The 25,417-nt window shown below is 45.4% G+C and overlaps 2 protein-coding genes and 2 pseudogenes across 2 annotated transcripts; 3 read left to right on the top strand and 1 right to left on the bottom strand.

The window, feature by feature from the left end:
• Positions 1 to 394: 394 nt before the first annotated feature.
• Positions 395 to 503, bottom strand: LOC144726593 (5S ribosomal RNA; annotated as a pseudogene).
• Positions 504 to 1,201: 698 nt separating this feature from the next.
• On the top strand, positions 1,202 to 1,310 carry LOC144726592 (5S ribosomal RNA; annotated as a pseudogene).
• Positions 1,311 to 4,465: 3,155 nt separating this feature from the next.
• LOC144726355 (uncharacterized) lies at positions 4,466 to 8,043 on the top strand. The gene is made up of 5 exons (XM_078604987.1): positions 4,466 to 4,650; positions 5,073 to 5,107; positions 6,169 to 6,233; positions 6,603 to 6,848; positions 7,202 to 8,043. The coding sequence occupies exons 1-5, from the start codon at positions 4,549 to 4,551 to the stop codon at positions 7,327 to 7,329; spliced, it is 576 nt and encodes a 191-aa protein (XP_078461113.1). The 5' UTR covers positions 4,466 to 4,548; the 3' UTR covers positions 7,330 to 8,043.
• Positions 8,044 to 11,570: 3,527 nt separating this feature from the next.
• Positions 11,571 to 15,160, top strand: LOC144726354 (uncharacterized). The gene is made up of 5 exons (XM_078604985.1): positions 11,571 to 11,752; positions 12,215 to 12,249; positions 12,897 to 12,964; positions 13,570 to 13,815; positions 14,386 to 15,160. Exons 1-5 carry the CDS (start codon positions 11,657 to 11,659, stop codon positions 14,511 to 14,513), a joined length of 573 nt encoding a protein of 190 aa, XP_078461111.1. The 5' UTR covers positions 11,571 to 11,656; the 3' UTR covers positions 14,514 to 15,160.
• Positions 15,161 to 25,417: the final 10,257 nt, after the last annotated feature.

The following is a 25,417-nucleotide window of genomic DNA, read 5'->3' as shown; positions in this document are numbered from 1 at the left end:
TGCAAAACAAGCAATCATCATCAGGTGTGAAAACCACAGCAACTGTTATTGCTCACGACGTTTCGATTGCAACACAAGCCAATCATCATCAGATGAGAAAGCCACAGCAAGAAAATTTGCTGTGGTTTTCACACCCGATCATGTGAGAATAAAATGTCGTATTTTTATTATTTTATTATTTCCCTTCTACGTGACTTTACCGAAAGAACCAAGAATATGAATCCCTGCAGTAACGAAAGCTTTAAATCGAAATTTCACTGTGAAATGGTTTACAGATTCACCCTGAATAGGCAGTGCCCCCTACAGACATTGAAATGCCAATTCGGCTTTGTGCGTGTGAAACGTGGACTAAATAGCGCCCCCTTGAGACACGAAAACGCAAAAACTTTCTAAAAGCCTACAACACCTGGTATTCCCAGGCGGTCTCCCATCCAAGTACTAACCAGGCTCGACCCTGCTTAGCTTCCGAGATCGGGCGTATTCAGGGTGATATGGTCGTAGGCAAGAGCTGAGAGAAGATTTAGTAAATTTATCTCCAACGTATTATTATCCATCTTTGGATAAAGTGACTTAACTTCTTGTGTGAAGACACTGCCTGCAGGCATCCTCGCATTCACAGTGGAATTCAACTCAAGACGTCTCGGTTCAAACCCAAGTGGTGGTCTCACCTCTGGAGCAACATCTCACCTCTGGAGCAACATCTCAGTTCTGAGCAGCTATCTCAGAGTAAAAGTTGTCACCATATTTACGTACAGTACGTGTGTGTGTGTGTTTAAACCAAAACGTGCAGACTTTGTTAATCCGCTGATGGATGACGACCTCCACAGACCGTGTCTGTCCTATGCTGGGGGTTGATTGACCATACTTCACCACGCTGGTGGACGGTGCGGGTTGGTGGGGAAGTGGTGGGGGTGGAGAGAGGCTGACCTGGTTCGCATATCACTCGACACCACCGATGTTAGCCGTGCCCGGGATTCTAACTCAGCTCAGCAGCTTCACTGCACCGTGACGCTGAGAGCCACGGCGCTCTAAGGGCTGTGGTCTTGACAGTGGCAGAAGTGAGCTCCGGGGTTGCGATCTGCAGCTGGTGGTGAACACGAGTTTTGTGGGTAACATTTACTCGCTGTGAAAATATCATCAGCCGTATCAGCCGGAATAATTGTCGTTGGATTTAAGTTTACTAAATCTGCTCTCAGATTTCGCCTACGACCATATCACCCTGAATACGCCCGATCTCGGAAGCTAAGCAGGGTCGAGCCTGGTTAGTACTTGGATGGGAGACCGCCTGGGAATACCAGGTGTTGTAGGCTTTTAGAAAGTTGTTGCGTTTTCGTGTCTCAAGGGGGCGCTATTTACACTTTCCACGCGCACAAAGCCGTGCTGGTCTTTCAATGTCTGTTAGGGGGCACTGCCTATTCAGGGTGAACCTGTAAACTTTTCACAGTGAAATTTCGATTTAAAGCTTTCGTGACTGCAGGGATTCATATTCTTGGTTATACTGGTAGGAACGAAGTGGACCAGACCACCAATAGATTAATGTGTCCGTCCGTCTGTCCGACAAGATGGCCGCCCGCTCCCCCTGCGATCTGTGAACTAAACAAGATGGCCGTCGCTTCCGGCGCCTCACGGCGAAACTTTAAACTTCGCTTCAAATTTACTTTACTGAAACGCAGCACGTTTTTTTTAACACAGAGACAAGATACATTTATTAACACAGAGATGAGATACATTTAATCGCCTTTTTGTGCACGAAAAGCACGGCGCGAGGCCTAGTGCGGCAGGCTTTTCGAGGCCTAGTGCGGTAGGCTTTGCGAGGCCTACTGCAGAAAAGGCATCGCGAGGCCTACTGCAGAGAAGGCTTCGCGAGGCCTACTGCAGGGAAGGCTTCGCGAGGCCTACTGCAGAGAAGGCTTCGCGAGGCCTAGTGCAGTAGGCTTCGCTAGGTCTACTGCAGAGAAGGCTTCGCGAGGCCTAGTGCAGCAGGCTTCGTGAGGCCTAGTGCGGCAGGCTTCGCGAGGCCTACTGCAGAGAAGGCATCGCGAGGCCTACTGCAGAAAAGGCTTCGCGAGGCCTACTGCAGAGAAGGCTTCACGAGGCCTAGTGCAGAAGGCTTCGCGAGGCCTACTGCAGGAGGCTTCGCGAGGCCTAGTGCAGGAGGCTTCGCGAGGCCTACTGCGACAGGCTTCGCGAGGCCGTCCGTCTGTCCAACAAGATGGCCGCCCGCTCCCCCTGCGATCCGTGAACTAAATTAACTAAACAAGATGGCCGTCGCATCCGGCGCAGCCAATGACATCGCCTGTTGCAATCCTTGCTCTGTGGGCGCGCGAGTCAGTGGGGAGGGGGGTGTGGACGTCATTGCTCTGTGGGCTCGCGGTTCAGTGGGGAGGGGGGTGTGGACGTCATTGCTCTGTGGGCGCGCGAGTTAGTGGGGAGGGGGGTGTTGACGTCATTGCTCTGTGGGCGCGCGGATCAGTGGGGAGGGGGGTGTTGACGTCATTGCTCTGTGGGCGCGCGAGTCAGTGGGGAGGGGCGTGTTGACGTCATTGCTCTGTGGGCGCGCGGGTCAGTGGGGAGGGGGGTGTGGACGTCATTGCTCTGTGGGCGCGCGGGTCATTGGGGAGGGGGGTGTGGACGTCATCGCTCTGTGGGCTCGCGGTTCAGTGGGGAGGGGGGTGTGGACGTCATTGCTCTGTGGGCGCGCGAGTCAGTGGGGAGGGGGGTGTTGACGTCATTTCTCTGTGGGCTCGCGGGTCAGTGGGGAGGGGGGTGTTGACGTCATTGCTCTGTGGGCGCGCGGGTCAGTGGGGAGGGGGGTGTGGACGTCATCGCTCACTCCCCATGCACAAATCATTTTCTTTTTAACTCCTCTATACCCGGTCGATATCCCTGTACCGGTATTAGTATTATTCCTTCCAGCCCACCCGCAGGGTCCTGTTTTCGGTAAAGTCACGTAGAAGGGAAATAATAAAATAATAAAAATACGAAATACAATTCTCACATCATCAGGTGTGAAAACCACAGCAAATTTTCTTGCTGTGGGTTTCACGCCTGATGATGATTGCTTGTGTTGCAATCGAAACGTCGTGAGCAAGAAAATTTGCTGTGGTTTTCACACCTGATGATTGCTTGTGTTGGAATCGAAACGTCGTGATAATTTTATTTTATTATTTCCCTTCTACGTGACTTTACCGAAAGAACCAAGAATACTTTTCACAGTGCTTTTGTCAATCCGCGTCTAGATGAATGCCTCCTGAAACTGTCAGTCATCGGGACTGTCTTACCATTCGTCAGTACCCTGGGCAGCGTGGTTTGGTGACCTGTATTTGGGACAAGGAAGCACCCCGAGAGTGACAAGAACACTAACACAAGGATACAAATCATAAACAGACGGAATGAGACGGACGAACAGAAAGATGCAGAGACACGGCGAGATACAAATGTGTGGATTTGAGGCTGCATTGTATGCGCCCTCTCGCACGTCGACAAAAATCACGAGCGATTAGTGCCGGGTGAGTGGTCACGGCGTCTTTTATATTCTTAGGTTTTTTCGGTATAGTCACGTAGGTAAAAAATTAAAATTAATAAAAGTAAAATATTCTTAGGTTTTTTCGGTAAAGTCACGTAGGTAAAACATTAAAATTAATAAAAGTAAAATAAAATAAAAATCACGACGTTTCGGAGGCAACACAAGCTTTTAATGTTTTACCTACGTGACTTTACCGAAAAAAACCTAAGAATATGAATCCTTGCAGTCACGAAAGCTTCAAATCTAGAAAAAAAACTAAAATAATTCATTAATAATTTTTCTTTTTTTACCTATGTTACTTTACCGAAAAAATATAAGAATATGAATCATTGCAGTCACGAAAGCTTCAAATCTAGAACGGCGTCTTTTCTCCATAATCCGTGAGAGCACAAAGATCGTCCACACTCGGTGCCATTATTTTTTGCCCCCAGTAGCAAAATGTAGGTTTTAATTGTCATACGAAAGAATGACTTGGTTTCACCTGACAATGGACCCTTTTCTACACGCGTGGCTGAACATGCTGGTGTGTGCATATCTTCAAAGATTTTGTGGAAATATTGAATAGATTTTTTGTGTTGTCGTCACTCAATTTTTCTCCGCGATGTGGTAAGATTTTGTTCTTCAAAATCCTTCGCCTCGAGATAAACCGCAAACCCCTCCTTCTAAGGGAGTGGCATGTACATTATTTGTAGATACTGTTGAGCAATCAAACGATTGGGATTTTCCCAATGTCTTCAAAGATTTTGTAGAAACATTGAATAGATTTTCTGTGTTGTATTCACTCAGTTTTTCTCCGCGATGTGGTAAGATTTTGTTACTCAAAATCTTTACTCTCGAGATAAACCGCAAACCCCTCCTTATAAGGGAGTGGCATGCAAATTATTTGTAAATGCTGTTGAGCAATCAAACAGTTGGGATTTTCCCAATGATTGTTTGGTTGTCAACGCTGTCCCTTTAAATACCTGCACCCAGACTGAAGAGTGACACTCATCGTGCGGTTTCTGTCCCAAATCATTGCCAACATGAAGACGGCATTGTGCACTCTGGCAGTCTGCATCTTAATCTTTCGACCGACACATGCCGGTCCCTTGCAAAGCGACGTTTCCAACAACGAAGGGGCCACGGTGAATATTTTAAATATGCACATCGTTTGAAGATATTACGCGATTAATGCTGTGCCGTATGATGTACTCCATATGAAAATATTCATTTCCAGTACATGTGAACGAATAACACATTTTCAGGAGTTGAGCATAATTATGTACAGTGACGTATTACTTAATATTCAATGCAGTAGTTAACCAAATTTCAAGTGTATTGCCTGACATTGACGGCGTTTAAGGTGTTTAGAATTTTAACTAACTTTGACCTGATGGAAACTAACTTTGACCTGATGTATGCTGTACTTTGATATACTGATTATTAAGAACTCGGTTTGTGAGACCTTGCTTGGATGAATGCTTCAGTTTCCACCGAATCAATCAACTATTAATACACTACTTGACTATTCAAGTAACTTCCCAATGTGTTTTTTTTTTGTGAACAGAGTGAACTGGAAGACCTCATGCCCAACAGCTGCAGGTAATGAGACTCCGAAAAGGGAAGCACTGTTTTCGATTCAATTCAACTCTGCTAATGTTTTCAATGACAGGACGATAACTTAGATGTAAACTAAAGTTTGGGTTGTAACTTATGGTTCAACTGTAATTACCTTTTCAATATTAATTGTATTGAGCTTTAATCAAGTTAATGTAAACAACTCTCACTTACAAGAGACGAAAAATATTTTGTTGAAGAATAATTGTACAACTGCCATTGCTGTATTTTATTTTATTGTGTACAATATAAAAAATGTAACTGTTAACGTATGTTACACATTGTAGACGGAAAACGTGTTACTTATATCAAGGTTCAATGTTAAATACAGCACAAGAGTACATTGATAGCAAACATTCTGCAGTTTTAACGTTTCCTACCGTTATTTCAATCACAGCAAACATCCCTAAAAATAAATAAAAATCTCACGAATTTTATTCTACAAAATTCAAATGTATCTGAATGTCCCCAATTATGATTACACACCGAGAAGGGAAAAAAGGGTTATTCAGCATTTTTAAGATACACTTAAAAAACCTTTATTTTTTTTCTCCAGATAAGGCCCACTGACCTATCTAGCTCTTTTTCAGAAGTGACCTGGTGCAATGAAATGGCTTATCACGTGGAAATGACTTATCACGTGGAAATGGCTTAACACGTGGACATGGCTTATCACGTGGACATGGCTTATCACGTGGACATGGCTTATCACGTGGACATGGCTTATCACGTGGAAATGGATTATCATGTGGAAATGACTTTTCACGTGGAGATGTATAGCAGCTGAATACTCGAAACGGATCTTTCTAAATGAGGACCCGGAGAAAAACCCACGCGACCACAGAGAGATACATGCAATCTCCAATCATATAAGCAGGTGTCAGGGTCGGGATCGGGATCAAACCCACGACCTCCTGTATACCAGGCGAGGTAGTTAAGATCTCACCACCGTGGGCACCCCTTGTTGAAGACTAATGGTGTCCATTACAGTGACAAAGGGAATACTGTAACTGCCCTCTCACTTCTCCACCTGTGTGTGCTTGCAGCATTTGTTTTGGAACTCGAGGCCCACGAGGCCTTCCTGGAAGGGATGGATGTGCCGGACCACAAGGTAATTCATCGCGGGTTATTGGTTCTCGTGAGAACACTTGCTCGTCACGTTTGCCAACAAACGCTATTATGTTTAACTGAATAGGTTCATTGGAACGCAACTCGGAAATTACCTTTAATTGCCATTTGCTAGCATATCCTTGCAGTTCGACTGCATGCCGGTGGACCGGTTTGTACAAACACAATGACTTTATTTCTTCAACCGGCAAGGATATTTTAAATCCAAGGTGCGCTATCTACAGCAAAGTGGACATTAAAATGGAAATGTTTCCCAAGGGCGCTCCGCCGACTGCCATTTTTATCATGGCCCGTTGCCTTTGAAAACTATGGTCACTTCAACCCAGACAATGCCGGTGTGTCCTGATTGTAGGTGTGCCAGGCAACCCGGGCAGTATCGGTCCTGCTGGACCACTGGGCCCAGCTGGCTCACCTGGCCCAGCTGGGAGCTCTGGACCTCCTGGACCAGCTGGTCCCCCTGGTAACAACGGCCTGAGAGGGGAACCAGGCAACACTGGTCCTCCTGGACCCCCTGGGAGTCCTGGAACTCCAGCTGCAACGAACCGTATCTCCTGCACAAACGTCTCCAGCAGAGGTGCCACCACGAGTTGCCCCACAGGTGAGAGGGATGTGTGTGTGTGGGGGGGGGGATTCTAGCACAGGATTATTTGTTTTGAGCCTTCGACACTTCACGTGGCCTCAAAGTGCACCTGGCCTAGCACAGTCACCATGGTGACGTCACTATCTCTTAGTGGCGAATAGCGGGTGTTGGTTTTGGTGGGGGGACATGGACCATTATGTGGATGAGTATCCTAGAGGATAGTGCCCCAGTCACTCATCGACTGCATTGATTCAATGGTTTGATTCGATCAGCAGGAAGTGATACAATGATAATGACTCTTCTTCGGCTATACTGTAATATACTCATTCCCATGAATGTGTTGACGTGTATCCATACCCCCCCCCCCACAGGGTACATCGCGTTGTCGTGCGCATGTGGAATGGCGTGTGGTTCGTGGGACATCCCAAACGACAGCACGTGTCACTGCCAGTGCGGTGGGATCGACTGGACATCGGCGCGGTGCTGTCAGCTGGCCTGAGACGGATCGGCGGTGCAGATGGGAGAACAATAATTGTTCTGTGAAGTAGAGACGATTTTTTTTAATTAAATCTAATTTGATAGGATAATTCAACTATCTTTTTTTCCTTGGGACAGAATGCAGCACATTGCAAATGCAGAGAGCATCTATTTTCACCAAGTATCGTGCAGAAATGTAATCTCACAAGACATTTTTGCTGCTTAGTTTCGTCTGCAAACCTCTGAAGTGATTTGTCGTTTATATGTCCCATGTGTTTATGAATAAAAAAAATATATAGCAAAGTGTTGAACTTGACTACACAGATTTGTCTGTTGGTGCATGATAACATGTCTTTCTATGGATATATTTTTTGATGAACCAATATAGAAAAAAAATCTGGATTTTATAAGATACCTGTCAACCCCTTATCAGTGCCTACCTTATTACAGAACAATTCAGACCTTATTGGTCACACCGTGCCCTTATAAATCTCACAGTTCATCCAACAAAGTCCCATCACAAGGGAGAAACACAAACAAATAGACAACACAAATGTCCGTATTGAAATGGATGCACGACGTATGGATCTGAAAACTCAATGTCTCTGTACAAGAATACGGGTACACCGTATGGGTTGACAGGTATGTTGTAAATACATATGCTGATTTTGGTGAAGCTCATTTCTATTGAGATAAATGACATTTGATTTTTCCTAATAAATGCTTGTTGATGTTACTTCGTGAATCTCTTTTTATTTAAAACCCTTGCCATGAGGCAAAAAAACAACAACCACGTGTGATTTGGTGGCTTTTTGAAACAATCCATTGGAGGAAAGATTGTCCAAATTCTGGGCAAAGCATTTTTCCCCCATGATGGGCACTTGCGAAGTGACTGACTCATAGACACTAACAGTTAACACTTGGTAACTACGGCTCCCAGTCAGGGCAGCTGGTAGACTGCCTGACTGGCCACGCCGAGATGATGAAGACGGAGACGATGGTGAAGACTCCAGCAGCAGCACGACGGGATCCCTCTCCACACGACAGCGCTGAGGTCCCCTACAGAGGCCCCTGGCTCCGCCCTGGCCACGCCCCCCTTCTGGAACCTACTAGCGGGTTCTCGATGGGCCCTTTCGTAAACTATCCCCTACATCCCTCACTGGTCTATCACGTGACCTGCTGTCAGTCAGGGCTGCTGTAAGCTGCAGATCCCCTTCCATGCCAGCAGCTAGCGCTATGCTGCTACGTGACCTATTCTATGTCACTACACCTGTACAATCACACTGCATGTAAAGTATATAATTGAGTGGTATCTAAAACACATTTGACGTAAAAATACGTTTCGCCAATACTGCCGATAAATATAATTTTCCAATGCACCATATGTGGGGCACCATGGTGGTGAGATGTTAACGACCTCGCCTGATATACAGGAGGTCATGGGTTCAATCCAGAACCTGACACGGGCTGTCTATTTTGAGTCTGCATGTTCTCCCCATTGTCGCGTGGATTTTCTCTGGGTCCTCTGGTTTTCCCTCCACATTTAGAATCAACATGCGATACGTTTCCACTATCATATATGGCGAAGTCGCTTTTGAATAACAGCTCAGTGACCGTTACCTGGTAAAATTAAAAAAAATAGCCATGTCACATTTCTATATTTCATTTGTAATGCCCGCCGAGTCACTGCAAACAGCGGTCCAGAATTCTCGTGACTCCCAATTAATCGACCCCTACAATTGTTTTTCTTTGCATATTCAATTTTCTTTTAAATAAACTTCACATAAGTTGTAGATACTTACATCTGGGGGTAACAGGACGTCTGGACCAGCCTGTGCAGTACTCTAGTAACGACTTGGCAAAGGCCTGCCAAGCTGCTAAGAGACGAACTGGGGGCGTACGTGACGGAGCTGGAATTGGCTTGAGCTTCTGTTGTTGTGCAGAAGTGGGGAAAGGTGCTGATTTGATGTTGGCTCAAAAAATCCCCCCCCCCAAATGTGGCTGCGGTGGAACGCGTTGTGAAGTCGTGCCATTCTCTGAAGCCAGCAGCTCCGGCTTGCAACTTGGACATTCGTTCATAATTGCTGCTCAATGTATCTCCATACGGAAGGAAAAGTGGAGCAGCTAGTGTGGCGTTGACATTTCCCGCAGCTCCGATAAGCACGGTTGGCTACGTACGGTGCGAAAGAAGTTCAATGTACATACCATAGTCGTAGCAGTTCAGGAACAAGGCACATATGTATTCTTGGTTCTTTCGGTAAAGTCACGTAGTTGGGAAATAATAAATAATAATAAAATGCACATATGATTTGGTAGAACCTTCTAGAAGTTTCGGTCAAAATCAAGGAGGCAGAACCAACACCTTTATATATATATATTTTTTAAGTATATACAGGGCACGTTTGAACTCGAAAACAACCTGTAGAGAAAGATAGATGCCGATTGCTGCCTTGATAGAGACTACAGTCCGTGGAAAGTTCGGTTTATTGTTCAGATGGTCAGACGTAGGTCTCCGCATAGACGGTTCTTGCATTGCGGTGTTCTTTGTGGTTAGAGATGTCCTGTCGTTCGATTCTTGCCCGTGGTGATATGTTCAGGAGCAGAATGGTAAATGTTGAGGCCTGCTCGGCACGGCAAGAAGGCCTCAGGAGAGTCTTGACTAGTTTTGCTATTTCTCACACGTGGAAGGAGTGCGGGCGACATTGTTTCACGATACGGCCCACAGTTTGGGTTGCATGGCCACGGTCGTTCTCTGGCTCGTCCTTTAATAGCTCACTGGTCAACACACTTTTTCTGGCATAAGGTATTCCAACGGTTTTAATGTAATTTGCTGATTCCAAATCTGGCATCAGTTTTTGTCTATCACATCAGGTTTTTGAGATATCAAATATTGCATTTTCAATAAAAACTGCAGAAGAAAAATATTAAATAAATGTGGATATCTACATAAAATGATATTATAAACACACTATCCTAAAAATACAGCACCACATTTTAACACTAAAGCAGTCACTGACTCGCAAACAACTTGCAATCATAAGTGACAGAGTTAATTTCGGGTAAAATCAATGAAAATTGGGTATGCCGATAGCATAAAAATGAGATGTGATAGAGCAAATCTGAGATCAGATTTGGAATCAGCACCCTGAAATTAGTCTAAAACAGCTGCAAAAGTCCAGGCCAGAAAAACATGTTTTTTGTTGTTGACCAGTGTAGTTCTTGTTAGAGCAGTGCAACTCTACACAACGTAATTTGTTTAAACTTTTAGTTTATTCTTAAGCCTTTTTATAGGCTGCATTTCTCCATTTCACAGTCCTTATTCTAGTTCCTGCCTCCGAAAGAAATCTAGACTCTGTTGTATGTAGGGTGTCTAGTTATACATGCCTACAAAATACATTTGGGGGGTGGGGGGGGGAAGTAAAAAATGTGTTTGCGTGGGTCGACAATTTTTGGAACACTGTTGGATCTACGACTTTTTACCCCCACATCTGGAGGGGGTGGGGGGATGTCGTCCACTTTTTATAACTTATAATTTCGTTGACGGGAAAAACGGAACACCGGGCTTGTATAACAGATTAGCTTAGGCTCATCTTCAGAGTGATTTTCCACGCTTGTGCAACCTTTGTGTCAAGTCATTACAAATCGTACAGTGTGTGGATAGCTTAACAAAGACGGTGAAGCAATGTTGTTTGACTGGATTTGCTAATGATAAGGAAACTCGCCAGCCAATGGATCTAATGTCATAAATTGACTTCCCCCCCCCAGTTGTAAACTTGAATGCCTTTGCAAATCCTAGGCTTGCAATAGACTGTAATTAATACATGCCTGTATCGCATTCCATGAACATCCATATCTAAATTTTGATTTAAAACTTTCGTGACTATAGGAATTCATATTCTTTGGTTATTTTGGTAAAGTCACGTTAATAAAAAAAGTGAATAAAAATATTTATATATTTATATTTTTATTCACTTTATTTGTATTATTTTTATCTACGTGACTTTACCGAAATAACCAAAGAATACCCATATCTGAACGTAGCCGAATATGCTGTTGGTCGTCCCTGCTTATAAGAAGCTGGTAGAATTTATGCGTTTACGACACTGTGTGTTCTAATCGCTCAGTTATTTCCAACAACAAAATTCCTGGCATGGCCCTGCCAAGTCACCGAAGTTATGGATCCTGCTGATGAGAAATGTTCTCGTAAACATCCTCCCCCTCACCCCTCACAATTGATAAACGATCAGGAATTCCCCAAGGTTCTCTGTTAAATATTCGCCTCCGTGCTAAAGAGGCACTACAATTGCGTTGCTATATTAGTTTTTCGTCTGTTGCTGAGCAGGGGAAAGATGAAGGTGCTGCACAGCCTGACACTGTGGTTGCTGCTAGCCTTTGCACAGGCGCATGCTGATCATTTAGCAACTGACGACCGCCAAGCGGAAAAGGTACGGATGGTAAAGATTCGTCGACCTGGTAAACGTGCGGCGTTGGGCCAGCGTTGGGCCCAACGCGAACGTGTTCCACGTTTTTACTCGGGATGCACATTGAACTCTCGTATATGTGTGGGGAGCGTTACATATGCGGTGAATACTGTACTATATTACCTGTATAAACACGCCGATATATTGTGCGATGAGAACATTGCAAGTGGTATAAGATAATTATGTATTGGGCAATATTAATATTTAAACTATAGTCCTGCATTCGGTTGGCAACTCGTTGAATAGTTTTGTAACTTCATTTGTCGTGAGCAGATAATCACAATCATAAATATAACCATGATCGGAAAAAGAAACGCCTCTTCGGATTTGTATTTGCCACTCGTTATGTAAAACCTTCACGTGTGAGAGCTTGGATGTCTACTTGTAGTTGTTATAAATTCGAAATGTGATTTTGTTTCTGAACAGAGGCAACTGGAAGAGCTCCTACCCAAAATATGCAGGTAATGAGACTGAGCATGGAAGCACCGATTTCGGTTCCATAGGACATGGCAAATGCATCATTTTCATTATTATCCTCGCACCTCCGATTAGTACGGGTTGACTAAGTACGGTGCGAAAGAAGTTCAATAAATGTATGACGTACATACTCCCGTTAACCCAGGAAAGCCTCACACTGAGGCTCAGTAGAATGTTTCAGGAGTGGCTTGTCAAGCATTCACAGTGGGGGGAGGGGGGCGATGTTGCTGCTGCTGTGTGTAATCAAAAGAGAGTTATTTGCAGACAGTGTTTTCAATTTCCCGAGTGTTTTCTTCTTCCACGCGTTTGTCCCACTCATGTGGGGTCCCCTGTCCTTGCCAACCTTCTCCGCACTGCCCTGTCCTGCGCCATCTCCCTTTCCGCTCCTCAGGCCACCATGCATGTCCGCACCACATCGCCCCACCTCTTCTTCTGCCTTCCTCTTCATATCTTTCCTTCCACTTGCATCACTCGCCACCTTCTGACCCACATCATTTCCCTGTTGTCTCTCCACGTGACCGAACCACACCGGCCTTTTCTCACTCATCTTCTCTGTGATGTCTACCACATTGTGAATCACAGTCACATTTACATTTTTTCACTATACTTCTAAACCTGTGTGTGCTTGCAGTATTTATTATGGATCATCCTCATGCCCACGAGGAATACCGGGAAAGGATGGAGAGACTGGACCAAGAGGTAATTTGTTGTGGGTCTTGCTTAAAGTAAGATCACTTGAATTTTGATTTAAAGCTTTCGTGACTGCAGGGATTCATATTCTTGGTTCTTTCGGTAAAGTCACGTAGAAGGGAAACAATAAAATAATAAAAATATAAAACAATAACATTCTCACACCTGATGACGATTGCTTGTGTTGCGGTCGAAACGTCGTGAGAATTGTATTATTTTATATTTTTATAATTTTATTGTTTCCCTTCGACGTTACTTTACCAAAAGAACCAAGAATAAGATCACTTGGTCATACTTTCGCCAACAAACGCTATTGTTCTTAACTGTCGCTCAATCGATCCCAGTTATGAAATTCCATATTGCAATTTTCTTGCATATCCTACCAGTTAAACTGCCTGGCAATCGAGCAGGTTTGCATAGACCCGATGAATAGATTTTTGGCAACTTAATGATTGCTAGCGAGTATTATAGTGTCGCCATCTATTGTAAAATCAAAGGAAACACCTTCAACGTGTTCCACAAGTGTATGCCATTGATTACTGTTATAATTGCCTACAGCTATTGAAAACTATGGTCACTTACACCCAGACCATGCCGGTGTGTCCTGATTGTAGGTGTGCCAGGTGACCCTGGCAGTAGAGGCGATCCAGGAAAACTGGGCCCAGCTGGCTCACCTGGCCCAGCTGGGAGCTCTGGACCTCCTGGACCAGCTGGTCCCCCTGGTAACAACGGCCTGAGAGGGCAACCAGGCAACACTGGTCCTCCTGGACCCCCTGGGAGTCCTGGAACTCCAGCTGCAACGAACCGCATCTCCTGCAGAAACGTCTCCAACGCAGGTGCCACCACGAGTTGCCCCACAGGTGAGAGGGATGTGTGATTGTGTGTGCGGGGGGGTCTCTGTGGTGCATCACGTGAATGAATATCCTAGCGGCGAGTGCCCTTGTGATGCATAGACTCTGCACGCAAGCGGTGATTTACTTCAATCAGCAGGAGGTCATTTTTGGGGGGAATTGCAAAAGGATATTGCCCGTGGAAACCCCCATGTGCGAAAGGATTGTGCGGTTGCAACCTTCTAAGATTCATCTTACTGTCGGTTGTATAGCAATCAGAATGTGTCTCTGCGAGCCCTAATCGATGAGGCAATGGACAATGATCAATCATATATTTCCATCCAAGTCATGTTATTGGTTGTTACTGCTTGTTAACTTGAGTAGAGGCAATATTTGACTCTTCTTTGCCCAAACCAAACATATTACCATCTTTGCCACTTGTGTGCATGTCTCCCTTTGCAGAGAGTTTCAATGTAAGATATCCTGATCTTTCTCATGGGGAGGGTGGGGAGGGGTTCAATTCAATGTTCATGACGTCACCTCCGATGGCATCACCCCATAATGTGCACTGTGATCACATATATCATTGTTCCCCCACAGGGCACATAGCAGTGTCGTGTTCGTGTGGAAGCGCGTGTGGTTCGTGGGACATCCCAAACGACAGCACGTGTCACTGCCAGTGCGGTGGGATCGACTGGACATCGGCACGGTGCTGTCAGCTGGCCTGACACTGATCGGCAGTGAAGATGGGAAACGATCGTAGAGAAACCAAACTAAAATGATCAACACGAAACAGAGAGAACACCACAAAGTTGATTGGCAGTCGTAGACGTGCTTTTGTTTTCTTAAACACATTTTTCTAATATATATTTTTTTAAATTTCCCATTAAACTAAATGCTGCACAACAATATAAATGCAGAAAGTATATGTCTTCACTAAATGGTGCAGAAATGTAACGTCAGAAATGAATCGATGTGATTTCACGAAGGTACGTTGCCCAAATTGTTTTGTGTGATATATCTTGCAAGGAAATGCACGTGAGGAATGTGAGTTTTTGTGATTTAATGATATTTGTTTTTGCTTTCCATTGGGACTACCCAGCTCTAAAGTGAATTGCAGATTCCATGTCCCATGTGTGTTTATGAATTTAAAATATATTTACCATGTGTTTACCAAAAACATTATTTATCCATAGCTCCATAAAAAATATCTGGATTTATGTAAAATTTAACGAACCAATTCAGAGTATAATTGGGATGATGTTTAGTTGCTGTGCAGTATTACACAGTCATTTTGGTGTGGTATTATGGTACACAAATGGTGTATACTTTTATCGATGTATAGCAGAACACAATAAATGGTTTGCTGAGTTAATTTGAATATTGTTGCATTTTTTTGTCCTGCTCCCACCCTTTCGCCAATGCACTTTGACCAGACTAGCGAAGTATGGTGAAACAAATCCCCTCCACCCAAGCATACAGACAGTATTATCAGATTGTATATGTATGTACTGTATGCTGAACTTCTTTCGCACCGTACGTAGGCAACCGTGCTAATCGGAGGTGAAAGGGAAGGACAACAAACTAAACACAAACATCAGTTCTAAAGAAATCAGTTTGTAAATCTAGATTATGCAAAAGTGCATAGCTTCAGTGGCTTCCTAATATCGGAAGGAAGAGCGTTCCAGACGGCCGCAGAGGAACAGGTTGTGTAGAACAAATTCGCAAAACAATTCGAGATATCTGATGGAAGGACACAACTTAAAAACACAGCAGAGTGTGTGGACCGGCATCAAAATGGTGATGTGAAGAGGTAGATGATGCCTGAAAAAGACACATCGGTGCATACTCCCTTCTCTGACATATGAACCAGAAACACGGTCATAAATAAAATAAAGTGTAGAACAAAAACCGCAAAAGTGCGCAAAGAAGCATGGGGAGATGCGTGCACATTTTTAGGTTGGGCACCGCCACAATGCCCCCACGTACAGACCCAGCCGCCGCTCTGCTCAACGTACAATTCAGCAATGCACAAGAACGATACAATTGTAGTGTAGCAGCGCCGACTGGCGACCAGGGGAAGCAATTGCGAGTGTACCCACCCAAAAGGAAGAGCTGGGGGCAAGGCTCATGGAAGGGATAATAAATGGACCAACAAGGGTCGTAGAAGGGATCCATCTTGTGGCTCCAAGAACCAGTTAGAAGGTTCCAGAACGGGGGCGTGGCCAGGGCAGGGCCAGGGCGTGCCCGGGCCCCGCTGGAAGTATAAAAGGGGGGCGAGAGAGGGAGCTCAGGGCTGTCCGTGGGAATCGGGCTCGTCTTGTCGTCGCTGCCGTCCTTGGTCATCGCTCGACGTCGCCACTGCTGGACAATTAGCCAGCTATCTAGTCAGTCAGCGCCGTCGTTGCCAGGCGGTCCGTTTTGCGTGATGTGCTAGCGAGTGTAACAGTGTGAGTTATGAGAAATAAATAATAAGGTGGCCCGGCAGTTATTGTCTCCGCAGTCGTACACTCCACAATCAACGTGATGACATCTCGGGCTTGGTGTGATAGAATCGAGGTGATGGATTCAATGGTCCATCCATCCCCTGCCCACGCCAGAGATGTCCCTGAGTGAGGAGAGTGTTTTTTGTGGGGTGTTTCCAGGGATGGTCACGTTTTTCTCTCTCGGCTCAAGGGCTACGAGGTTCACACCCAGGCCTGCGGTCATGGTCTACTCTTGAGTCTCCGTGCCGACGAGAGCTCCGCTCTATGAGTGGATAGCCGAAGGACATCCTCACTATTTTGTCTAGGGGGCCGTCCGTAAATGACGTCACGCGATTTTGGACGTTTTTTTACCCCCCCCCGTCGTCGTCACACGGCGTCACAAAAAGTCAGACCCCCCTCCTCAAATATGACGTCACAAAGCTCTGCCCCCCCCCCCAAAAAAAAAATAAAACATGCTTCAAATCGCTTTAAACTATTGTCATTGTAGTGCGTATTTAATGTGGCGCTGCACTCTGATGTAGGAGAAAACATTTAATAAAAAGTCTGTTTAATTAATTATAACGTGTTTATATTCATTTAAAGTTGCGCATTTTGATGTTACGTCACATTTCTCAAACCCCCCCTCCCCTTGTCACACATCGTCACAAATGTCTGACCCTCCCCCCCTTAGGTGCGTGACGTCATTTATGGACGGCCCCTAGCTTCTGTTTCGTATCGCCCCATCAAGAAACAACTTTCTCCTGTCGGTCAAGTGGCTTCAACGTTACTGGGCGAGCATTTATTTTTCAAAAACTTTATTTGGCAATACCGGCACCAGACGAGAGAGGGCGGCCGAGTTCCGTCGCGATCATGGATTGAAGGCTGCCCGTGTGATGTCAATGTGAGCGCACAGAACATTGCAATATTTAGAGGCAGGGTCGGATCCATAATTTTGAAAATCCCACCGAAAACTGCCTCACTGCTGTCGTCTGTCCAGATGAAAAAAACAACAACACGGAAGTTGTGGGATGTTAGAGACTCCCATAGGCTAGATTGTGGGTGTAAGCACTTCATTGTCATCTGCACTGATCTACTCCTGGATGGAGCTGTGGGTGTATTCGCTGCTGGACTATATGCTAGCAAAGATAACGGAACCAGTATTCAATGCGGGATTAATAGTACTAGTAGGGATTACTTTTCGACCAAGATTAATTATAATTTCATCCTGTGTTTTCATCTTGTATAATCCGTACGTGGTTTCACCCCCCCATCAAGTAGGGTGTTTTAGAGCTGCATATGTAAGCTGACCTATATATTAAAAAAACTCATACATTTTTACTTTTGCCTTAGAGCTCACGAAGTATATTTTTTAACCCTCAATTTAGTGCGGGATGAAAACTATCCCAACCCGCGTTGGTCATGGCAATCGTTTGACCGCACGTGACCATGCCGAACAGCGTTGTGTTGGTGGAGCGCCCCCAGGATGGGCGTCACGGTGGCGAGATGTTAACTACCTCGCCTGGTATACAGGAGATCATGGGCTCGATCCACAACTCTGACGCCTGGTGTATATTTGAAGTTTGCATGTCGCTTTCCGTGATTGCGTGCATTTTTCTCCGGGTCCCCTACTTTTCCCCTCCACGTTTAGAAAGACCATGCATTTAGAGTATTTGGTTGCGATACATTTCCACGTGAAAAGCCACTTGGCTGAGCTGTCATTTGTGGCCAGGTCGCTTGTGAAAAAGAGCTACATAGCTCAGTGGGTCTTAACTGGTAAAATAAAACATAGTTCGTTTATAGGTTAACACGTAGGCTTTCGCGACCAATATCCATAATACAGGGTTTTTTTGGGTTAGATCGCGTAAAAGTTAGTTTATAGTTAATAGTGTAGTTTAAAAACGTTAGCAGTGGCCAGGAACTAAAACTCGGGTCACCGGGTTCACATAGCAGGCCACTCACGGCCGCTGCAACAACCTCTCCACCCACCAAAAACAATATCCAACAATAAGTTATATTCGAATGTTTACAAAAAAAAACCCAAATGTTTAACTTTTACGCGCGTGAGTAATTGTGCCACGCCAAGGTACACAGCGTAACCACAAATTGTAAAATTCTGTTTAATCGTAAAACGTCGAGTAGCTCGATTTACTCTGTCAACGCAACTGACATTCCTTTAAGGCTCAACGCATTTGTGAATAACACCGTACTGCAGAGGCAAAAAAAAAATGTCTGCAGTAGGTGACGTTTCTGGAAATGCAATGAAGAAGGGGCATTGCCACCCAGTACAGTAAAGTTGTTGTCCTTTTTAGGGTGGTGTTTTTGACAAATCTGTGCTTGTGCACCACTGCCAAAACATTGTTTTCGTGACATTCCTCAAAAAAAGTACTTGGACAATATTAACAGTCGATCAAATGTACATTCTTGTCCTCGTCAACAAAACACGAACCACCCTTTAAACAAAACATAGCCGTGAGGCATTCCTCTTGCGGGTAGGTAGGTGGGTGCACCTGCGCACGCAGATCTCACACGATGCGTTCTGCACCGCAGAGCGTGGCACACCTGACCCTGGACTCATACCACGGTTCCATTTAAACCAACGGCTTCACGATAGAGGTCGCAAACGGGTTTTGATTCCTTAGCCGTACCCGTACCCGGCCGCACCAGGATCGCAAACGGGTACCCGTACCCGTACCCGGCCGGGTACGGGTAGCCGGGTATCGGGTAGGGTACGGGTATCGGGTACTCGGTTGCGACCTCGGCTTCACGACCCCCACCCCCGTCAGGTGCAGCCTCTAGACTGGTGGAACCGGAACGTGGTTTTTATGGCGGGAAACCTCCACACCTCCCCAACCACTCTGGAAACAGCAGTTGAAATGTGGGCGTCAAAATAAAGGGGAGTTATATAGAAAAAGTAAACAGAGGGGAGATACGGGGCACAGGAGATTCAAACATACCAGCGTTCACTATGCAACCTCGGCTCAATGAGAGGAGTATTGAATTGCACCGTAAACACACATATTTATATACGGTACAGCCTTTTACTAATCGACTGCTGGAGGAATTTGGAAAATTAATGGGAAGTACCCAGCGTTGCCCGGGTCTTAAAAATATTTAAAAACTACTCTTAAAAATATAACAGCAGTGCGTACTGACTGTGGTGGTATCTGCTATGATTACAGCAGTGCATACTGTGGTGGTAGCTGCTATGATTACAGCAGTGCATACTGTGGTGGTACCTGCTATGATTGCAGCAGTGCATACCGACTATGGTGGTACCTGCTATGATTGCAGCAGTGCATACCGACTGTGGTGGCAGCTGCTATGATTACAGCAGTGCATACTGTGGTGGTACCTGCTATGATTGCAGCAGTGCATACCGACTGTGGTGGCAGCTGCTATGATTACAGCAGTGCATACCGACTGTGGTGGTACCTGCTATCATTACAGTAGTATATGCTGACTCTATAGCAGTATTTATCGCCTCTATAGCACAAAGTACTCACCTGACAGAGTGGCGTGGTGAGGCCTAATCCCGTGCAGAGCCTCCGGCCTCGCCTAGATTGTCCAGCCGGCCAAGGTGGCACTTTGGGGCAGGCTGGGGCTGGGCTGCTACTCCTGACCCCCCCCCCCAGCCACGATCTCCCCGGCCGCTCTGCAGTCATATCTACGGCCTATAGTGGTAGCATCTCCCACCGAAGGCGTGCGACTTGGCATGGGCCGTTCCCCCCACCAAAGGCGCGTGAGTTGGTATGTGCGTCATAAATAAATAAATGGTAAGCGCACAAAAATCGCACAAAATCACTAATGAAACACATTTTAAGTTGACCGGTGTTGAAAATGGAATAGCACTTGCTCACCGCGGGGCTTATGGCTTGGTACCTGGATATTTTTTCTATCTAAACCCCATCGTTGGAGAGGCAAATTGTTCGCAAACGCGCGAACAGACACAAACCCACAAACAGACAATTTTTGCCTTTGATATAAAAAAAAGAAGATAGATATTAAAAAATGACCTCGATAAGTTGTTCAAAAAAACTGTCGTCCACTAACGCCAGTGTTTCAATATCTACCACGGGTGTGAATGGACATTTCATTAAGTTAAGCGACATTGCATTGCTGACGAGGCTAACAGTCTGCCCTGGATGAGAACCGTCGTCGGTTTGAAAATGTGCATGACGTTATTGTCAAATGCAAAAGCTGAACGTGTACTTGCCACGTAGCATGGGAAATACCCACAAAGACACGCACTCTCGCCAGTTCACGTTGGAATTGTATTTCTCCGACCCATTGTTCGATTGACGTGCGTTCGTATCAGGCCAACAGCTGTTGTATTTGCTCTCCTCTGCTCTACAATTGGTCAATGTAGCAACCGCGGCGCGTTACTCGTTGCAGTGTGTTCCACAGTGACCCTCAATTGCCCGCGCACCGTGTGCAGCAACGTTGTGCGTGCGGCCTGTTGGATCGGGGTGGATATTGTAAAAGCGAAGCCAATTATGTACTGAGAAACATGGGGCTGCGTCAAAAGCAAGTCAAAAGATCGAGACGCTTTTCATAATCAATTCTTGTGCGCGCGTGCGCGTGTGTGTGTGTTGGTTGTTGCATGCATGGGTGTTCTCATTTAGTCACGACCTGTGGACATTAAAACTGACGGTGACTGGCCGAGTGTACTTTCCCACACGTTACCTGCGACTTTGTTTACACAGGGTGCTATTGTCAAACTTTCACACGCTCCGCGCGCGACGAAGGATTCTCACTTTGAATGCATATTCCTCAGCGGGTGAGTTATTCCACGAAGAACAAAAACACAACCACCGACGTTATCTACATCTTTTTTCCCGTACTGTTTCCTTTCAGGTAAAGGGAATGCAACTCTCCAACTAAGAGCTAGGCGTGTGTAGGTGTACCTGCCGGATATGCCTTGGCCACTCTGGGTGTTTTGCGTGTATCACTTGTGGGAATGGAGGGGGGCGGAGAACACACGTCTTAAACGTTTTATTTGATACATAAACTAGGTATGCTGTTATCAGAAGGCCACATCAAGATGCGAATAAGGAGATGTATCCTGCACTTAAATTTCATCATTTGTCAAAACAGCCACTGAAAAAAACCGTTTCATTTTTGTCAAATAATAAAGAAGGTTAAGCTACAGCCCTGCACATGCTTACTCGTGGCACTGCTGACAAAGGGGCCTTAATTCGAGGGTGCTGCTGAGAGCCACTATAGAGGGCATTTGGCTTATTATTCCACGCTGACCAGACGTCTTGGAATAGGTGGGAGTATCCAGACTTGACCTCACCACACGCGATCCAAGCGGGCGGATTGAAAGAAAATCGCACCACTGTTTCAGCTGCCACACCAGAAGATTCAATCGTCGACCTCTGGATTGCAAGTTCGGTGCTCGCTAACCATGACACCGCTCTGGCAGCATCCCCCGTTGCATGTACGGCACTGAAACGTGTAAACCGTTGCACTAAAAAACACAAAGAAAGCTACGCATCCTCCTGATAGAAACTGAATCTCCTCCAATCTGTACGAAAAAAAACCCACTTTCATCACGAACATTCTAGCGTCGAGTTTTGGCTAAAAAGCCCTCTCTCACCCTTCCGTGCCTTTAACAGCTGCCTCGATGCCCTTGCCTGACTGATTCACAAACAAAAAGGTTATCGACACTGATGAAATCACGTCCCACACTCCGTGTAATTTAACAATCCCCACGGTATAAGGAGGATTTTTTTTGTCTCGTAATCACGTTTGGACTTTTATTTGATTTTTCGCAGCCCCGTGTTTTGGCAGCTGTTGTACAACGTTAGCCTTTGTATGCCCTTTCTTCAGATATTCTATTTTCATTTTTCCTGTAATCCATCCAGATTGTAGATCTAATCCACATTTAATTAAATCAAAGTCCAACCCAGACACTCTGCCCGGACTGGAGGGAGTAGCATTTTAAAAACATTCTGACAAATTGCTGTATTTCGGGAAACCTTAACTTTACCCTCCTTTGAAGTGCCATTAAAAAAAAGAGCTTTCAAGGGTCCCCGGCTTGATTTACTGATGGAATTGTGTTTCATCTGTGTGGAATAAAGACAATGGCATGTGTGGGAGAAGGAAACCCATCAGGCCTTGGCCACGCGGAGGGATAAGTGCGACTGGAACGGAGTCTGCTCGCTTATTCAGACCGCAGTCGTAACTTACGAAGAATTTTGACCCACACGCAAAGGTCGTAACTGGATTTAACCACTGCGTATGAATATTAAGCTGGAGCCCATATCATGGACGGACGGTTCTCGCATGTAGGATTAGCAAGTTCGCCAGCAAGTAAGCCTGCCTCTTGCTGATGAGACACTTTATTGAAGCCGGTCCAGAGTTTGCTTATATTTGAATCAAAATTCTGCTGAAATTATGACCTTCCAGAAGGCCGTGGAGCCGATGGGTTGTGTAAAGAAAACATTTATTATTTTTTACGCGGAGACACAGATGCGTGAAGGAGACATTTTCTGATTGTTTTGTTCGACTAAACAAGGAAGAAAAATCATGCACTGGCATGGATCCGCTCACGCTTTTCAACATGTGTTCATGGTCTCGTAAGTACGTAATTCGTGATAACAATGTTACCCTCAGGGCCGAGATGAGTTAACACGGCTGGCGACGTGTGAAGTCACTGGGTGACATCGCGCGCAATGACATCATTTCGCGATGTCACGCGAGACGATGTCATGGGCAGAGGAGGCGAGGCGCACACATGGCCTTGGCCGAAAGGGCTTATCTATGTCTTCATAATCATCACGATCCATGGGCGGATATTCCGTAAGCGTCCACTGCACATTTCGTCATTTGTGTTCCACTTCCCGATGTCTTGTGCCAATATGGTCAAGTAGTGGCCACAACTTTCTGGCACCAACTTCTTACGATGTCGTCGTCAAGTCGTTCTCTGTTAGATCTTCCTCTCAACACTCTTGTGATTTCCTGTTGTTTTCCATTTTACATATGTGTCCAAATGGTTTCCAGTTTCCTTCTCATCACTGGCTGCATCATCGGATCTTCTTTTCTTAATTCTACACTGGTCACTTTTTTGGTGGTCCAGTTTAGATGCGGTATCCTTCTGTAGCAATACTTTTACTGGTAGGAACCTCCTGGTTACACCAGCCCACAGGGGATTATTGTGTCCGTCGTGCAGGGAGGGGCTGGGTGGGGTGGGAGGGGCTGGGTGGGGAGGGTGGGGACTGGCTGGGTGGGGAAGGTGGGGCTGGGTGGGGAGGGGAGGGTGGGGAGGGGCTAGGTGGGGAGGGTGGGGAGGGGCTGGGTTGGGAGGGGCTGGGTGGGGAGGGTGGGGAGGGGCTGGTTGGGGAGGGTGGGGCTGGGTGGGGAGGGTCTGGGTGGGGAGGGGCTGGTCACCCCGTGGTGCCCTTATAAAACTCAACGTTTAACCTACTCACGCCGGCTTGTGCCCGCCCTCACAGTCTGGCATATTTGCGGAATACACCACGCCGCCGTTATTCGTCAGTCTTTTTTCAGTGTCCAAGTCTCACAGGCATACAAAGCTGTACTGAACACGCATGTGCCTAAGGTGTTCAGCTTTGTCTTGTATCAGATTTGCTTTGCTTCTCCAGATGTCATTGAATCTTGCCGTTACTCGTTTTGCCTCTGCGATCGTCGCTCGCATGTCTTTCCTGCAAGTTGTTGTCCCATGTCAGTACACTTCCCAAGTATACAACTTTTCTTATCTATTTAGCTCAGTTTTTTATCGTCAAGTTTCGAGTAACTTGTTTTTAATTCAACGTGCCTCTGTTTCAGTCGACGAGTGGAAGTCCCAAAAACCGACATAACGTCAAACTAAAATGCCTTGTGATGGACAGTTTTTTTTATCAGACTTTTCGTGACCCCCTGTATTACAGACCGACGACTCAACAGAGATAATGCACTGACGCATTCAAGTTTAGGTGGAAAACGCTGATAACACTGGTCAACACACTTTTTCTGGCATAAGGTATTCCAACGGTTTTAAGGTAATTTTGGGGTGCTGCTTCCAAATCGGTCTATTACATAAGGTTTTTGAGATATCAAATATTGCATTTTCAATGAAAACTGCAGAAGAAAAATATTAAATAAATGTAGATATCTACATAAAATGATATTATAAACACACTATCCTAAAAATACAGCACCATATTTTAACACTAAAGCAGTCACTGACTCGCAACAACTTGCAATGAAAATGGGGTATGCCGATTGCATAAAAAGGAGATGTGATAGAGCAAATCTGATATCAGATTTGGAATCAGCACCCTGAAATTAATCTAAAACAGCTGCAAAATTCCAGGCCAGAAAAAAACTGTTTTTGTTGTTGACCAGTGTAATAAACAGAACATCTCTCCAATGCTGAGTGGCGAACGGACGGCATCGCAGTAAGAAGCCTCATTCGTCAGCAGGGGGTGCTCTTTGGTTTTTATGAAAGACCTGCATTGTTCATTGCGACTTCCCTTCGTCGTTGCTTGCCGAGCTCGGAATTTACTTTTAAAAAATCTATAAGACATTTTTATGATCGTGACAGATTACCTTAATCTTTTGATATCCATTTAATGAAGAACTATCAGCACATTCTCATCGTACATTTTTTTACAGTTGTTTTTATCCAGATTTGATCAAAAGATATATTTTTCAGTTTTAATTTAGAACTGCCTCGATTCAACGTAACCTTGGCAGCAATTATGTGACCTTGGCAGTAGATTCCGCCCCCCACTCACTGCCAAAAAATGTGTGCAGTGTTTAATGTTTGCACATATCTGACTGATGTTCACATTTCATTAATATCCCGCCGCTGAGATTCATGCCAGCCTCATGAATCCAGTTTACAAAAGCCAAGTGAGGTTTTTTTTTTCTCCGTGGGCGGAAACAAAAACACATCGAGTGTGCATTTTTTAAAAAGTCCCATACCACATTAGCTTGACAAAACAAAATACAAAACCCACATTCGTTGTAGTAAAAAAACCATTACGATGAAAATACCTCAACACGAAAATACATTCGACATGGTGACTCACGGGGCTTAGCTATGCGTGAGTGTAAAAGGCGCAGTCCTGCAAGTAACTTGCTCACGTCACTGCTGGCGGAAGGGCCTCAACTAGAAGGGGGCCTCTAGCGAACTCCTATCGAGGGTTATTTGGCGTACT

Source organism: Lampetra planeri, chromosome 23 (genome assembly GCF_965212315.1).
Source record: "Lampetra planeri chromosome 23, kcLamPlan1.2.h2, whole genome shotgun sequence".
Taxonomy (NCBI): domain Eukaryota; kingdom Metazoa; phylum Chordata; class Hyperoartia; order Petromyzontiformes; family Petromyzontidae; genus Lampetra; species Lampetra planeri.
Note: the sequence above shows the minus strand (reverse complement) of the source record. Positions and strands in the feature narration are given on the sequence as shown.

Bases quoted from the DNA above. Each gene is read 5' to 3' on its own strand.
- LOC144726355 (XM_078604987.1), top strand. From the start codon at position 4,549: ATGAAGACGGCATTGTGCACTCTGGCAGTCTGCATCTTAATCTTTCGA. The intron at 5,108-6,168 runs GTAATGAGACTC...GTGTGCTTGCAG, and splicing joins CTCATGCCCAACAGCTGCAG to CATTTGTTTTGGAACTCGAG. The intron at 6,234-6,602 runs GTAATTCATCGC...TCCTGATTGTAG, and splicing joins TGGATGTGCCGGACCACAAG to GTGTGCCAGGCAACCCGGGC.
- LOC144726354 (XM_078604985.1), top strand. From the start codon at position 11,657: ATGAAGGTGCTGCACAGCCTGACACTGTGGTTGCTGCTAGCCTTTGCA. The intron at 11,753-12,214 runs GTACGGATGGTA...GTTTCTGAACAG, and splicing joins ACGACCGCCAAGCGGAAAAG to AGGCAACTGGAAGAGCTCCT. The intron at 12,250-12,896 runs GTAATGAGACTG...GTGTGCTTGCAG, and splicing joins CTCCTACCCAAAATATGCAG to TATTTATTATGGATCATCCT.